This window comes from Antennarius striatus, chromosome 8 (genome assembly GCF_040054535.1).
Source record: "Antennarius striatus isolate MH-2024 chromosome 8, ASM4005453v1, whole genome shotgun sequence".
In the NCBI taxonomy this organism is placed as follows: domain Eukaryota; kingdom Metazoa; phylum Chordata; class Actinopteri; order Lophiiformes; family Antennariidae; genus Antennarius; species Antennarius striatus.
The window spans coordinates 3,196,536-3,213,874 of NC_090783.1; the positions used below are offsets into that span (position 1 = coordinate 3,196,536).

General features: G+C 45.3%; 2 protein-coding genes across 2 annotated transcripts; one reads left to right on the plus strand and one right to left on the minus strand.

The window, feature by feature from the left end:
* Positions 1–135: 135 nt before the first annotated feature.
* Positions 136–15,590, minus strand: slc5a10 (solute carrier family 5 member 10). Its single transcript, XM_068320789.1, has 15 exons — positions 14,900–15,590; positions 14,729–14,800; positions 14,402–14,506; positions 13,942–14,001; positions 13,511–13,615; positions 13,328–13,433; positions 13,178–13,258; positions 12,903–13,108; positions 9,816–9,951; positions 3,852–3,959; positions 3,586–3,736; positions 3,345–3,513; positions 1,587–1,802; positions 981–1,074; positions 136–871 (listed from the first exon to the last, which is right to left on the minus strand). Exons 1-15 carry the CDS (start codon positions 15,005–15,007, stop codon positions 678–680), a joined length of 1,911 nt encoding a protein of 636 aa, XP_068176890.1. The 5' UTR covers positions 15,008–15,590; the 3' UTR covers positions 136–677.
* LOC137599719 (protein FAM83G-like) lies at positions 4,799–12,642 on the plus strand. The gene is made up of 5 exons (XM_068320787.1): positions 4,799–5,622; positions 6,388–6,555; positions 7,347–7,471; positions 7,947–9,336; positions 10,914–12,642. The coding sequence occupies exons 1-5, from the start codon at positions 5,131–5,133 to the stop codon at positions 11,253–11,255; spliced, it is 2,517 nt and encodes an 838-aa protein (XP_068176888.1). The 5' UTR covers positions 4,799–5,130; the 3' UTR covers positions 11,256–12,642.
* Positions 15,591–17,339: the final 1,749 nt, after the last annotated feature.

A 17,339-nucleotide genomic window follows, 5' to 3' on the forward strand; every position in this document is an offset into this window, starting at 1 on the left:
GAAAGCTCTTGAGTTTATTTGTACACAAACACTTTTAGATTTTATATATTTAACTTTACTTGAGATAAGGACAAAAACATTTTCTATGAAATTCTTCGCATTCTAAAATCTAAACTAAAATCATTCCAACAATTAAATAAATGAATCAAACAGAACAGAACAGATTTATCACCTGTTAAGTTGTCAAAAAGGTTATTTTTTTTCTGTTGTGATGAAAAACAATATATTTTTAATAATAAAAAAAAAATCTTATTTTCGCAGTTGGGTTCACTTTGAGTTCTGACTGTGTTGTAAATACGTAACACAATTTTTTTATTTTACTTAAACAGACACAATGATTTAGCCAGAAAAAGATGACGCAATTCAACTTTATTTATATTCATATGTGAGCTAAATGTCATGAAATTAAATAAATTAAGAACTGAAGCTACAAACAGACCTACAACATGTTTATCACCATGAACACACATTAAATGGCACTGAGGCGCGTTTAAACTACATGAATCACAATACAGGATGTATTACATATTAAATCAGCCATAAATTCAGAGTGAATGAATCTGTTTGACCTCAAATTAAAACACGTTCATGTTAGCTTGTTACAAGCCACAAGCTTAATCGTAATTTCTCCGTCCCCTAATGTTCGGTCAGGTAGGACATTAAATCTGACCTTCGACTCAAGCGAAGTATGCGTAGAGAAAGATGTTGAGGCCGACCACCAGGAGCGCGTTGACGCAGCAGAACCTGGACCAGAAAACGCTCTCTCTGACGCTAAGAACTCTGGGAGCCGGAGTCTCTTCTGATCGCCGCACCGCTGCCACGCACAGGCCCGTCCCGTGGCTGCATCTCACCCGCCTCGTGGGCTCGGAGCCTGAAAAGTCACCCACACGGGGTAGAAACAAGAAGTTGCCCCCAACAAAAGCAGCTCCAACTTTTTCACACATGACGGCTGAGTTTTAGTTCCAAATGTTCAGTCTTACCCTGGGAATTACGGTGGCCTATAGAGGACACTTTTTGTAGAGGGATTTCTCTTTGTGGATCTTCGGTCAGAGTCCACCAGGTCAGGTTGCACACCTGAGAATAAAATATAGACTTATTTATAGAGATCCTGGAGGTGGATTGAGTTCTGTCTGAGCTTCCCCTGTTTCCAGTCTTTATCCTTAAGCTAAGCTAATTAGCTGGGTATAGCAGCTTATGCATACACAACATGAAAGTGGTATCAATCTCTACTTCATGTTGGGTAAGAAAGCAGGTAAACACTTCCTGAAATGGATCATTTATGTCACATGTCAAACTCAAGGCCCGGGGGCCAAATGTGGCCCGCCATATCGTTTTATGTGGCCGTTCACTCAGCAGCAGGTTTTAAAGTCCTCACAGATTTTACGTGATAGGCAAAAAATGCAGATTTCCTACATTTTCAACATGACACGGTGCAAGAAAGTGGCGACAAATAGGCTGACAGGTGAGTTTGTTGATCGTTTTGGATTTCGACAGGTGAAGCTGATAACACGACAGGTGCATCAGTGGTTGTGTCACCCCACTTCCCCTAATGCTCCTGTTAATTTCCTGCGTCGGTGTGTGCACACCTGTTCCAGCGTGGGCGGCGGCGTGAGCAGCGACACCACGGTGATCACCACGACGGTCAGCCCGCAGAGCAGGATTGCGAAATGGAGGTAGTGGACGCGGCGCAACACTGCGGGGGCCGAGTCCAACACGCCACATCTGGGAGGCGGGAAGGCAAACTCCAGCACCATCCTGCACACGCCCACCACCAAGCCCACCATCAGGCCCCAGAATGCACCCTGAACACACACACACGAACACAAAAGAGGTCACGACACGTGTCGGGCGTGGCCCCGCCCTCACTTTCCCACCAGTCTTCATATTTTGTCTTCCTGTCGTGTCTTGTTGAAGTGCGCGCACGTGCAGCGACTCAAATATCTCCTTCGCCGCTCGCTCCTTCAGGCAGGAACGTGATCCGAGCAGTCCGTCCCACCACGCATGGAGCTAATCGCCTCGGCGTAGCGCACAAAACAAACGCACTGCACCTCTATTTGCTTTACAATTATCTCATTATTATGTTTTTTTTCCTTTCTGTTGTGAATATGTGGGTTAATAAGAGTTTCATGAGCAGCGGGTGAAACCAGGTCACGTCTCCAGGTGAGCGTATCCGTGTTGTTCGCTATCTGCAGTGTGAGATTATAACACTCTGCTGTAACTCGTGCCCTTTGACCCCCCCTTCCCCAGAGTTAACATTATCAGGATTCTTGCAGAGATATGACTGATGTGTTTATATGAACAAATAAAAAGTGTGCAGCTTTTATGTAATAGTGCTGTTGATGGATAACAGGTCCAGGGGAAAAGTCAAACAAAGGGACGGTGGTGAGGTTACGACCCGGAATCAAGGGTTTAGTCTTTCATATTCAATGCAGATGTCAGCACGCTATGCACAAATAATGCTAACATGCTATTGCTTAGTATGTTTGTCCTGTTTGCTCGTATATCATGTAGCATGCAAACTTTTGGGAACTAGAAAGGCACTAGGAGAGTGTATACCTCCGCCAGGGTTGCAAAAACACTTCCTGGATCTGTCTTGAATTAAAACAGCTTCCAATGGGAATCACTTCTTCCTCATTTTAAGAGCCAGCTCGCTCATAAATATGAGTCAATTTTTTTTTTCAAGATGACCCCTGTACATATAAGAGGAATGTCTTTGAAATCCGCTGCAAATATATTATAAAGTAAAACAGCCTCGTTCAGAGTCTGACAAAAGGAATATTTACAGTAAAGGGTGGAAATCCTTCACTTGTGACATTCCTCTTTACTTTTGGAGTCAAACAACACGTCCTCCGACACACCCAGGGCTCCAGCGATCACTATTCAAAGGGCTGGTCTTTACTTGCTGTGGGAAGATGTGCCAACACACGTTTTTATTCGCTCCGAACTGCAACACATTCTCACGTTATCTCTGTTAATCAAAACGTTCTCTCACACGACTTATCAGCCTGAAATAATCGCTTTCTTTTCTAACGAAAGGGAAAGCGATATCCACGGCGGCGGCTTTTGCACAAAGCGGAGAAAGGATGTTGGCAGCTGGATCCCATGTGAGGACAATAAAAACGCACAACAGGATAGAGGAAGGGAACGCCAGACGAGGCAGAAGTCTAGAAAGTTTTCAGGTGGTTTTGTATCTAGGCAAATTCACACATTTTAAACAATTCCACACAAACTGCTCGACAGATTTTCATGAAACTTGGCAGAAGAATGGAAAAGGAGTTCAAACTTTTTGGACATAAAAACATGTTTCGCAGCTCTAGATGTATCATGTAGATTCTTGGCATCACCTGCTCATTCGTCCTCTTCCAGAAGACGGCCAGGGTGAAGACGGCGGTGACGGGCGGAGCCAGGTAACTGGTCACCGCCTGGATGTAGACGTACAGCTGGCCACTGTTGGCCGACTGCAGGATGGGGATCCACACCACGCTGATCACCACCAAGATCACCGTCACAATCCTGGAACACAGCACGCCTCTTTCACCTTCTTTGAACACATCGCCACGGCGTGAAGCCTGTGGGCTGTCATACCTTCCGACCAATAGGAGCTCTTTCTCCGAAGCACGCGGCCGATGTTTCTTCCAGATGTCCATGGTGAAGAGCGTGGAGCTGCTGTTAAAAATGGAGGTCAGGGATGACATCAGAGCAGCCATCATCACCGCAATCATGAGTCCACGCAAACCTGAAACATACACACACACACACACACACACACACACACACATAGGAATAAAGTTCATCCTATCATAATATAATTAGAAATAAAAAATTATATGAAAGGAGGGATGCATTCTCACCATTTGGCATGAGCTCAATGACCAGTTTGGGAAAGGCGATGTTGGAGCATCCTACTTCTGCTCCACACACTTTCACACACTCCTCTGGATCCACACATCCTACAGAGTCTGAAATGTGAGAAGTTCAAGGGTCATTCTCACACAGACACAGAAGACTAACAACACATCCTCACGCAGAATTAATTCCTTTACTTCAGCTTCTATGGCAGAAGGAGTTCACTTCAGAAGAACACAGGAAAACATTATTACACTACTTTCATTTTACACGTTTTTTAATAAAAAATCTGTCTTTATTTTGCAATGAAAATGATTTCTGTATATTTTAAATACGTTTCATCAACCTAGTTTTATTATTTAAACACATCAGATACCAAACTAACAACCTTCTTCCTAATGCATCCACGTCACTGTTACGGGAAGTGTTGTTATTAATTAATTAAGTCATAAAAATAATCATTTTTTAGTTCCTAGGACGATTGGAGTCATTAAAACTCCGCAGCAACGCAATTAAATTAAACTAGTCAGAAAACGTTTGTTTTGTCTGTGCGCGACTCCCCGCCTGCTCGGGTACGAGGGCGGAGTTTAGAGCCTGTCTTTCCCAACAGACTAGCGGACACCCCGCCTTCCTGGCCCCGCGGGGTGATGCAGCTTCCTGCGCCGAAATTCCTGGGTCAGATTCCCGACAGTAGCTCCCGGACTCGGCGAACTCTCCTTCCGCCGGAGGAACTTTTCTATTTTTTTTCCCCCCCCAGGGGGAAGAATTGCCGACGTGGATTCGAACCGTGTGAAAGTAGCGTCGCGTAAAGGAAGTTTACAACTTTTTTCACGCTTCGTGGAGCTCGATAGTCCCCGTCTTTGTTTAACAGCTGTGAGCGACACGGACGGATGAGGCGGCGGCGGAGGGATATTTTTTTTTTTTTTTTGGTCACCGAGTCACTCACGGTTTGAAGCGGGCGCGTGACTTCCGTCCGACTCGGTTCCGGGTTCCACCGGCAGGACACGTCCACGTCTGACCGGGTGACACCCGGAGTTACCCGTCCGCCGCTCGGGTCAGGTGAAGGGCGTGGCTTCCCCGCCTCGACGCTCTCTTTCTAACGCCACCTGTGTTTCAGTAACCGCTTACCTGAGCTGGAGGAACTATTTATTTCGCCCCACGAGCCCACGGACCAATTATGGATTGACCGCATTTAAAAAAAAAAAAAAAAGTTAGTCCCTCCGGACCGACAGATGGAAATTGTGTTTTTAACTATTTGCTGACCAGGTGGACATCTGTGACGTCATGGCGCTGTCTCAGATCCAGTGTCTGGACAATCAACACGTCAACTGGCGCATGAACGAGAGCAAACCCGAGTTCTTCTACAGCGAGGACCAGCGGGTGGCGGTGGAAGCCCTCATCTCCAAGGGTCGTGATGCGTTCAGGGACTACATCGCAGAAAACGGCGTCCGGGATTTCCTCTCGGAACCGGAGTTGGAGCGGATTACGCAAAGAGCGGAGGTCTACCGGCCCGGGCATGAGCATCTTCAGAAGACTGACACCCCGGGTCCGGGGAACACCACCCCCGGGTACTTCGATGATGGAGCGGACGGGAATGTGTCGCTCCAGTACTGGCCGGACCGGTCTGAGGCCTCGGTGGCGGAGCTGGATCTGGGCTGGCCCGACTCGATTTCATACCGTGGGGTGACGCGGGTGACCGTCTACACCCAACCTCCACCCTACATGGGTACGCACATCAAGGAGGTGGTGCGTAAAAGCATCGCAGCGGCGCAGAAGGTAAATTAAATTAAAAAAAAAAAAGAACAGAGATTGCTGCACAAAAACACACAAAAAAAGTACCCAAAAAAAATAAAAAAATAATTCGAGCTGCAAGTGAACGCATCTGAACACCTGCTGATCGCCCTGACGCGTCCTGCAGGATGTTCCAGGTGATGTTAGAACACATTGTGTAAATTCTGTGTGTGAATTTTAAGTATTTTATTCACAAAAATGTATTGAAGTGAATGAGGCGCAGATCTGTTTTGTCGTTGCTTCATTTCAGAGCAGGATACACAACTCTAGCCAGGAATTTAAATGGGTGCCTTAAATGCTAATGGATTAAATGGTTAGATAAGTATTTTCCTCTTCACAGAGCAGCTCTGTTGAGAAGTTGTTGTTTTTTTGCACACAAAAAATCCTTACTCTATAAAACTAATGATCTATCAAGTATTTTCCCCCCCCTCGAGGCTCAAAAACAATTTATTGAACTGTTAACCGTCATCATTGACTTGTTTGCTCTATCTGCATGACTTTCAATTGACAAAGTGGGTCAGATGTAGAGTAAACACACACCACTGTGTAAAGAGTGTCACGCTGTCATGAAGTGTTACTCCGCTGTCAGACTTGTGGATCATACGCCGTCCGGCTGCTTCACACTGTCACACACACACACACACTGTTGAAAGTGTGTTTCTGGAACATCTACATTTAGATCCGTTAAACTTCTTTATCTTTGAGGATTTAAATAAAAACTGTCTTTCCTGTTTGTGTGTTTGTGTGCAGGTTATCGCCGTGGTGATGGACGTGTTTACAGATGTGGACATCTTCCGGGACCTGATGGACGCGGCCTATAAACGTAGAGTCCCTGTGTACATAATAATCGACATAGCCGCCGTCCCCTGCTTCCTGTCCATGTGTGGCAGAGCCGACATGCACCGCGGACACCTCAAGGTACGGTATCAAACGCACCTGCGCGCACACATGATATTTTGATAACAAAGGGAGGAGGAGCCGGATGGTAATCAGACATAAAACTCATGTTCCAATGTTTCAAATGATGTTTTCATTAAAGACGGATCACCTAAAGGTGATAGGTCACAGGACTGACGTAGGCGTGGCGGTTAAACGCTTGCAGGCCGTGACACGGCGCATGATTCAGGTCGTCTGTTAGTCTTTGTCTCGCTGTGCTGAACCGGTCTAGGCGGTGGCAGAAAATAATGTTTTATGTTAGCTGTCTTAAATGACCAGAAACACATCACACACATTCCACGCTGCGCTGCAGGCAATGGGGTGAACCCTAAACACTCCTTCTTCCTCGCTGCTTTAAACGTCACGCCCCACCGTCTTTGAGCAGTTCTCTTATCTGATATGCTTAGTGCGGGATTCACACTGAGCATTGATTAGCTCGTAATGCTCTGCCAGCTGCCACACCCTTAGGAAAATGACAAAGACAAACATGGGAGGGTGTGTCATACAAGATGGTGTGAGGACAGACAGTCTCTGCTCCAACCTGTCCAATCAGACTTACTGTACGGTTCCATTAAACGTTATTGCTCATTGAAATTCCTTCCATCATTCCCACAAAGACCTGTCCTAACACAGATTTAACCCTGTGTGTGTGTGTGTGTGTGTGTGTGTGTGTGTGTGTGTGTGTGTGTGTGTGTGTGTGTGTGTGTGTGTGTGTGTGTGTGTGTGTGTGTGTGTGTGTGTGTGTGTGTGTGTGCATGTGTGTGTTTGTGTAGAATCTGCGTGTGCGCTGCTGTGGCGGCGTGGAGTTCTTCACGCGATCGGCGCAGAAAGTACGCGGATCGTTGAGCCAGAGGTTCCTCCTGGTGGACGGCGATCGAGCCATCTCCGGTTCGTACAGGTGAGCCGCGTGCATTTTGTATCCGTGCCTTTAAATAGTCAGGGGACTTTTTATTATCTTTCAGCTCATTGTTTTGGTTCAGTGGCCTTAAACCCGTCTGTTCCGCCACAGTCTCATTCCAGTCGGCCTCACCCTGTTTCCAGCTGCAGCTGTTTTCAGCAGTGAAGTTATAAAAGCCCTCTGAGAACTGCTTACTCAGCACAAAACAGCAGACAGGCACAGTTAGCAAAGGAAGAGAACTATTTTCACAAGTAAAAACGTCCAGACAAAGAGATTTCTAATGTCTGCAGCTCCTCTAAATGAAGCTAAAAGCTAAAAGATGATGCGTGGTCTCAGGCACGTCTGGTGTAATGACTAAGAACCGTGACAAATGTAGATTTAGGTGGAACAAATATGGTAGGAAAAATATTTTTGAGTGCATTCCTTGGGGAATTTGCTGCTGTGAGTTTATGTTTCCATGTTTGTGCTGTTCCAGCTTCACCTGGTCTTCCTCTCGTTTGGACTGTAACCTCATCACTGTGATCACAGGACAAGCGGTTGAGACTTTTGACCTGCAGTTTCGGGACCTGTACCTCACTTCCAGAAGCGTGTCCCTCAGTAAGGTTCCCATGGTAGATGAACCAGTCCCTGACCCACTCCCTCAGGCGGCGCCGGCGATATTGTCAACCACTATCGCCAAGAAGCTCATTAATCCCAAATATGCCCTGGTTGCCTCGGGAAACCACACTCCCAGTCCTTCCTCTTCTGACCAAAACTCCAGTAACAAGAATCCCCAGAATCCCACTGGACTCAAAATGATAAAGGCACGTCTTAGGAACGTTATTGAAGAGCCATCCATACATCCGGCGCTTGCCAATATGGAGAAAGCTAACCTGATCCCGTACCTGCCCACTTGGCCGGAGCCAGACCCACCGAGCGACGTGATTGGTTTTATCAACATCATGGACGAAAAAAGAGCCAATAAGGTTCACTTGCAGAGGTCGGAGAGGTTTGAGGTCAGTCAGGCGATACGCTTCAGCTCGCCGCTGCTGATCCCCGCAAAGGAGGAACCTGCTGCTGCTGTTGAGGAGTCACCCCTAGCAGGGGCTGCAGAAAAGCCTTCTGCAGATGCAGAGGCTGGTACCCCTGGGAGTCCAACCAAAAAGCAGCTACAACAGCAAGCAGACGCAGCTGTGAATGAAGACCAACATGAGGCAACAGATTCCAATGAACCCCCTCAGCAGACAGACACACCGGTAGCAACAGATGCACAAGAACTGAATGGACACACACAACCTGCACAGCCGTCTGATGTTCCTGCTGATTCACAGCCGACAGACAAGGCTGAAGAAATTCCAGAGTCTGCTCCACAGACCGCTCCACCTCCCGTACCAAAACCCCGAACACTTCACTTAATCCTTGAGCCCACCTCCTCCGAGCAGCCTGACCAACCACAGGTCACCCTGATGAAAATGGACCAACTGGAAAATGTAGATGATTTGAGTGAACACAGAAGCCAGGAGGAGTTGAGGCCAGCCCGTGCTCTTGCACTGTCGAAGCTCAACGCCAGGGACTCAGGCAGCAACGACGAAGGCAGCCAAGACAGTACCAAGGTCATATGCGACCGAGCAGCCAATGAGGATCCGTCAAGCGCTTCCACCGCCTCCGATGAAGAGTTCTTTGATTGTTCCCAACCAGAGCCACCAGACCCGCTGACCAACGGGGCGACCACAGGGTCAGGTCGAGGGCATCGTCTAGGCGACGGAGTCAACATGATGGCACGTATTTCCCAGAGCATGCTGGATCTACGGCAGGTCGACCAGCCGGAGCCCCCCAAACTCAACCGTAGACAAGCCCACCCTTCACCACACCGGCACATAGGACAGGTAAGAAGCTTTGGAAATCAAAAAAAAAACCAGCATTCACTTGTCAGAGAAGATTAATCAAGTTGAGCTAACATATTGTCCATTCTGGGAAAATCATCATTATTTAAAATGTGTTTTGGTTTTTGACAGTGATGTCTTCCCACAAAGACATCACTGTGGTTTTAGGAAATTGTAAAACAAAATTACTCTATGATAGATCTATCTGCTAGTTGTCGCAATAATATTTGAACTCCTTTCAATTTTCATAACTAATCATCAGAAAAAAAAAGAAAAAAAAACAAGTGCAGAGGTTCCATGGGTGATGTTTAACACAGACGGAGGTAAAGAAACGTCACAATAAAAGCAGGTGTGTTTTCACCAGAGGTGCGAAAGCAAGCCTCTACCTGCAGCAGATTTACAGGAAAACCTGCCCCTTCTCCTTTTACGTTCTGCGCGTATGCGTGCGATCAGATCGTCCGCCCACGTTATTGTGCACACACCTGGATAGAGGGCTCGGCTGATCATGCCAGGCAGGATGATGAAGATGAAGGGCAGCATCTTCAAATAGGAAGCCAGGATGGAAGCTCCTTTCACGTGACTCATGTTCTTAGCAGACAGGGACCGTTGGACAATCACCTGTGTGAGCAGCAACAGAAATAAAAAAAAAAGTGATCGCAGGAATTTCTTATAAAGGACATTAAACCAGCACTATGGTAATGAAACAGATCCCAGGATGTGTGCACTTCAAAAGATGACGTGTGTTTAGGAGGGTTTCCTTAGACTCAACCTCGATGGACCTTAAATAACATTAGAAGCCATCATAAACATGGTAAAATTGTTTTATACCAGGGGTGTCAAACTCATGTTCACTGAGGGCTACATTAGCATAATGGTTGTCCTCAAAGGGCCAGATGTAACTAATGAATGTAACTCTATGTAATACAAAATAAATCTAATTACTACTTAACGTTAAATAACTCTGAATTAATTACTTATTTAAGTTAAAACATTACAGTTACACAGAAAAACTATGTTTGCTTGTTGCTGTTATAACATACAGTAAATCCTTTTAATTTGTCAGGTAATGAAACCTTCTGACCTTTAATGCTCTCGTGGGCCACATAAAATGATGTGGCGGGCCACATTTGGCCCCTGGGCCTTGAGTATGACACATGTGTTTTATACAATTCTCCAGGGGATTAGAACGACACTCTGAAGACATTGAACCATGTGGGTGTCTTGACCTAGCTTACCAATTTTGTTATAAGACCCAAGAATCTGTAAGGATACTTCAGTCAAGGCTGGTTAGCGTTAGCTGGCTAATGTCAGGCTTCATTAATTCATAAGGTACGAATACACAAATCATTTTGCTTGATATCGAATGGGATCATCTGAAGATTCTGACTGTTCTTGGTCAACTTTTGTTCAGATGTCAAGCTGTAGAAACAAATCATCTGTATAGAAATGATTTTATATGCCTGGAAAGTATTTGAGCTGGGAAGGAATTATACTGGTAGTCTACTGGTTCTTGAAGTCTACGTTACGCTTCTGGACTCCATGATGTCCTTCTCATCTCACTGTTTCCTGTCTCTGTCTAGTTGTTCCAGACGTCGAGATCTCCGGTTCGTAATTCCCATCAGAGAAGGGTTAAACCAGGAAGTTTTCTACCCGCTGCTCACGCATCCTCAGCTGCGATGGGAGCATACCGATACTCTGACGGTCAAATGCTGCCGGTCGAATTGGCTCCGCTGCGTGCCGAGACGCGCTCTGGTCGGTCACCACAACGCCAAAATTACAGGAACATTGATCAGGCGCCTCTGCCAGCCAACCCGTCGGGGCTGCTGGGAGTCTCCTTCTCTAAACTGAACAATTTAAGACACTTAAGGGCACGAGTTGGAGCGTCGCAGAAGAAATCAACCCAGAACAAGAGCGCTAAGTAGACCTGAGGGGGAAGGAGGGTGCATTCTGTGTCTACACCGGAGCTTGTGACTCTACAGGAATGCCATTTCCTGTTTCTTCCTGTGAGGCAGGAAGTATTTAGTTGGGACTTTTAACAATGTCAACAGATAAGTATTTGAACAATTTGGGGTAAGATTCAAACCTAAAAGATATTTTCTGTTGGGTAATCTAATCACCTTCCAATCCCAATGCCTTCGGGTCAAAGCTTCTGTTTGGACGGTTTCAGTAGCTCGTGTGCCGATAGTGACTTTCAGAGGCTGATATCTAGGATGCAATCAACTGTTTTCAATAGCCGCTAATCTTATGTGTGGGGTCACGGGAGGATGGGGCTTATCCCAGCTGACAGTGGGTGAAGTGGGGTATGCCATCAGTTCATCACGGGGGTAACAACAGACCAGACGAGCAACCGTTCACACCTTTATTTGCACCTTAGAGTTGCGAGTTCACTTTTAACAGGTTTTAACAGGACGGTGTGAAAGCAGGACAACCCGGAGCTACACCCAGGTGTTGTGAGGCAGTAGCGCTTCTGGAAAAGTTATCTCATATATTAACTGTATGTAAACACAACCATAATGACACTTTTGATTGGTTTATCAATGAGCTGTGATTAGGTTTATACCAGATGCAGGGTAGTTTGTAAGTACTAACCAGGTTCAGTCAACTAACACGTCAGTACTGAACTCTACCTCAGATGCTTTTAAGTTTCATGACGCCCTACTGTTCTCCATATCTTACGTACTCACATGTGACTTGCAACATCGGCCAATCACGCGGCTCGAGCAATGTCTTGTTTTGACAGGTGGTGCGAGGGTTGTACTACTGCTGTGATTTCTTTCACGTCTTTGGTGGACATACTGGATTACCTGTGCAGGTGAGGAGAGCTGGTGTATATTTAATTTTTAAATACTGACTTTTGGACCAAAAGAAAATGTCGGGGGTAATATAGGCCATTTGATGATTGCGTTCAAGTCTCTCAGTGCGTTTTGGCTTTGGAAGACAAATGTTGTCAAGGCAACAGGATGTATTTTATGATAGGATTTGTGGATGCAGCCACATTAAGAACTGGATGTAGTTGTTTAGGGAAAAACTAATTGTACAGTGAGATGGAAAGGTGATTGTTGGCCATGTAAACATTGTTTATCTAATATTCCTGAAGTGTTCAGGGTTTAACACCGAGATCCGAACCTGTTTGTGGTTCCTTTTTATTACATTCTGCAGTTCAACTTTAACTAACCTCGTCTTACTGTTATTGAGTGAATACATTTTTTTTTAATGCAATGAACGAAATGTTTTCTGTTTAATCTCCAGTAGTGCTGTACAAACAAAAGGCTGGACTCAACATTGGGAAAAAGTGATGTCATCTTTGTATTTTTGTCAATAATTAAAATTGCAACTGGAAGATTTCATAAAAGACTTGTTAATTTTTTGATTTTCTTGTGAAATTTATTTAATATAAGTTTTGAAGCTCTCTGTGGTGTGAAAATATTTTATTTATTTGATCATCTGAGACAGAAGTTCGGAGGGTTTGCGTTTCATTTCAGTTTGGTGCTCGGCCGCCCTAGTGGCCAGGAGAGGAACTGCAGCCTTGTCGTTCCTGCACCTTTTGTGTGTTCGTGTGTAAAAGGCACCTGATCGGAGCACCAGTACCAGGTGGCCAGGATGGTGAGTCCCAGAGTCATGCCGGGCCAGGGCAGGTCTCCGTGGACGGCGTCTCTGAACAGGTGCATGGCGTCGTGCCGCGGCAGGTGGCAGGTGCTGTTGGGAATAATCTTACTGGGCACCGCCAGGCTGTAGACGCGCTCCAGGTTGTCGTACCCTCCGATCTTGTTGAAGGCTGTGGACAAGGATCACACAACATCAGACAGGTGTCTGTGCGTTTTTAAAGTCTAGTAGCTGTGCACACCTGTGATTGTCAGGATGATCGCTCCTATTATCATCACAAATGTCTGCAGGGTGTCGGTGTAGATGACAGCAGCAAGTCCACCTAAAAAAGGAAGTGAGTCTGTGTTATGGAGACACATCCAGGCAGTTACCAGATTTCATTTTGTGGTACCTGCAATAGTGTAGAGAGCAGTGACCACCAGCATAAGGATGGTGGAGAGGTAGAGGTTCCATCCCAGACACACCTGGATGAACAAGGCTCCGGAGTAGAGGTCTGTCTGGGGGTGGAATCACAACACAACTCAATACCAATGCATCCACACATCTGAGGATGAAGCCAGGTGGAGCGTCATACTGAAATCTTTGTGAAGATGGACAACAGCAGCGACAGGACGGCCAGGTAGGTTCTGATCCGCTCGCCTCCAAAACGACGGCCCAGGTACTCCGGCATGGTCACGATCTGGACACACCCATCCCAACATCCGCATCAAATATGAACTGACCAGCCGGTGACCGTGGAAGCAATTAATGTGTCTGCATTTCTCACGTCATGTGCAACAAAAACATTATTTATGGTCTTAGTTATTAACAGACACTTGTGTGCTGTGTGTTGGTTGGGGTGCAACACCCTGTTGTGGAATTTCAAGGAGATTCATGATGAAGTCTCTTGGCAGTCAAATGTACTCGCAGAACCAGCCGCAACAAGCGTTGTATGACTGTGTGTGTGCGTGTGTGTGCGTGTGTGTGTGTGTGTGTGTGTGTGTGTGTATGCGCGCGCAAACTAACCCCAGAGGAGATGTAGACGGGCACAAACACCCAGGCCAGCGCCAGCAGCACATAAGTGGCCTGTGGGAAAGACGGAAACAGGACTCAAAGCGGACAGAGAGGTTTGACCGGATTGTCCTCACAACACAAAAGAGTTGCAAAGATTGCGTACAATCTTTTGCGCACTTTCTGCGCGCTGAGTCACGCTTCTCTATTGTGCACCAAGCTTTTATGGCCGGATGCAGGAGAAACGACTTCCAGCTGCTGCCCCCTGCCGGCGGATGTCCGCAACAGCAGTTGGGACGAGAACGCACGGCGACGCGCTCGTCTTGCGCGGCCAGTTGAGGATGTTCAAGCAGGGGATTTTCATTCCTTCCATAACGTGACGCGTTTAGTTGCTATGAATAGAATAACTTAATAATAACACAATAAATTCTCACGGTCATGTATTTGTCCGATGAAAGATTCCTTATCTACTCACATTCCATTCAAAGCCAGCGACAGCAATCCCTCCAGCAGCTCCAGTCCCAGCCAGACCGATAAACAAACCCGAACCCTGCGAGCTGGCAAACAGAGACGCTCCGATCTGAGCAGACCAGAGGTGGGACAGAAGTTTATGTTTGACACTATTTTATATTTACAGTTTTAATTCTATTGTCTTATTTCTAAGAATACAAGGTTCACATGTGTGTGTTTTTTTTCTGTCAGTCACACACACACACACACACACACACACACACACACACACACACACACACACACACACACACACACAAATTAGTAGGAAGCATGATACACAGTCACTTACCGGCCACCAGGCCATGTCCCGTCCAGCCAGGAAATATCCGCTCAGTGTGTTCCTGCTCACCCTGCATGATGACTGTTGGAGGAAACTTACACATCAGCATCCAAACACACATATACACACTCAGGGTAAACACACACACATACACACACGCTGACTGTCTCTGACTCTTACCCAGATACCGACGGCGAGGTTGAGGAGAAAGTATGTTGCTATGACGATGACGTCGGAGATGCTGAAGGACTGAGCCAGCTCGTAGAAGTTGCCGGTGGAGTTCGACATTCTGAGTGTTCGGGCACTTTAAAAACACACCACGATACACAACCTTTCTCTTGTCTCACCCGTTTTCCTCACAGAGACGGACGCAGGTGCGCACACACCTGTCAACGCGCGTCCGGCCTTTGGAAACACCTTCAATTCCCAGAACATCACATTACACACCCCCCCCAAATAGAGAAACCCCCAAGATGATGAACACACACAGTCAGAGACACACTCCAGCACGACCTCTACTTCCTCTCTGGGTGTTTGGTGAAGGAGTGAGGAGGGCAGCCCCCCGGGACGCACCAATGATTAAACGCATCACCTTAATGTGGCACCTGTGGCGCCGAGACGCGCTCCCTGCTAGGGGATAATGGAGTGCGCGGTGTGGGCGAGAAGTGGAGTACAGATGCTCCCGTGGACCAGACTCCATGATGATCACACACACAGAGATGGTCAATCATTGGCGATGACAAGTTTCTAATCATTAGCGTCTAAACACACAGAACATCTGCTGGTAAGTGCTGGGCGGCGTCTGTAAAGCGCTCTAAACACATTTGAATGAACACACCAAAGCACCGAGAAGGTTAAAGTGAAGGCAACGTCATTACAGTAATAATTAGTAATATTTTTAATTTTTTTCCTGTTGATATAAGATATTTAAACATCTGGAAATATTTATAATCGTATAAATATTATCCATCGTGACGTGTGGCCATTATTAAATACAGTTGTTGTTGTTTTTTTTAACACATCTGAGGTCGGGAAGCGAAAAATGTGCTCCCTGATGTGAAATTAACCCAAACGCACCAACCGGGTTCTGGCGGGTGTTTGTCCGCTATAAGGAGCAGATGGCGACGATAGAGTCCCCCTGACGTCACACACATTATCATCAATCTCACACGCAGAACACAATGTAAGAGCCTGAAAAGAGAAAAGGTTCTGTTTGCACAAAGGAAAAGTTCCAGGGAAAAAACCCCAAACAAACAGGATTATTAAAAATTCCTTTACATTTAGAAGTATTAAAACTGTATAGTGTATAATGATAGTACATGAAATAATACATGAAAAGACATTGTGTGTGTTCATGTTCATGTTCATGTTCACTTATTGTGCATTTCTGTGTCTCATAAAGCGGATCAGTCCAGATTTCGAGTCGTTTACACTGGCCTGCTCGAGGTTGAGGAAGTATCTGGTTTAGTGCTTCACTATCCAAATAAGGCCTTAAACTGCAGCTCTTTATGGTGTACATGACTCTATATGTAATATGATGCATGATAGCAGTGAAAGCAATGAAAATATGTGATGCTATAATCCTTTATTTTGTTTTCACGATTTTTTCCATTTTTAAATAATAATAAAAACATATTTGTGATTTCTAGTTTTATTTATCAAGCTTTTTTTAAAATTTCAGCAAAATCAGTATTTTTTTTTAATCTAATGGGTATATTTATTTTTTTATTTGTATAATTCATTGATCTTCTGTTTAATTGTTTTTTTTTAGAAGTCGGGGTAGGTCACGTGATCACACTAATGGCTGTTTTACAGTAAAGACGGAAGAGGAGGTCCCGGCCACTCACCCCTTGATCCAGATCACTCCCGCGTGTCCCGCCGTCCTGTCAAGTTCTATAAAAGCCAATCAGGAAGATTTGATATGATTTTGATTGAAAAAACAATCTTATTTAAGGTTCAGTTAAGAGGTAGATCTGCAAAGTCTAGACTTAGTTTAGTTTGTCAAACCACATTATTTGCAAACCACATTAACCAAAAATTATGTATAATATACACATATTTAATTATTTACTTATATTCTGAACGTGATCAAACATTGTTAACTTATACTTTGTGAAAATACACACATTTACCTTGTGTTGTGCTTCACCTTCCGGTGAAATCAGACATGGTCCTATAAGTCTTAAAGGGGTTCAATTGTGAATAATACATTTTTTCAGGTCTCTACATATACATAGTGGTTCTCCCTAACCCTACCAACTACTCAATCTGGAAAACAAACGCTTCCTGCATCAATAGATAAATGGAATTTTGTGCCAGACAGCACAAAAGACAAACAAGCACGATCCACTGTCTTACGTAACAACGGGAGTGGTTGACAGACTTCGTGTTCAGTTCAAGGTAGCCGTGTGTGGTAATGACCTGGCTCAGAACTATACACTGAAAGTGCCTCACAAGCTGTTGAAGTCAGCTAGCATTTGGCTAACTAGTTAGCTCTGCTTCATTCAGGTGTTTATATATCCTTTTTTTAAAAAAATAAAAACCAATGAAAATGATTGAGTTTTTAATTTCTTTTTATTTAATTACAAGTAACAAAAGTGCATTCATGTTTCTAGTACTG

Bases quoted from the DNA above. Each gene is read 5' to 3' on its own strand.
- LOC137599719 (XM_068320787.1), top strand. From the start codon at position 5,131: ATGGCGCTGTCTCAGATCCAGTGTCTGGACAATCAACACGTCAACTGG. The intron at 5,623-6,387 runs GTAAATTAAATT...GTTTGTGTGCAG, and splicing joins GCATCGCAGCGGCGCAGAAG to GTTATCGCCGTGGTGATGGA. The intron at 7,472-7,946 runs GTGAGCCGCGTG...GTGCTGTTCCAG, and splicing joins GCCATCTCCGGTTCGTACAG to CTTCACCTGGTCTTCCTCTC.
- slc5a10 (XM_068320789.1), bottom strand. From the start codon at position 15,007: ATGTCGAACTCCACCGGCAACTTCTACGAGCTGGCTCAGTCCTTCAGC. The intron at 13,259-13,327 runs GTACCACAAAAT...TTCCTTTTTTAG, and splicing joins TGCTCTCTACACTATTGCAG to GTGGACTTGCTGCTGTCATC. The intron at 3,960-9,815 runs GTGTGTGCACAA...CTCACATTTCAG, and splicing joins CAGCCGAGCCCTCTATCCAG to ACTCTGTAGGATGTGTGGAT.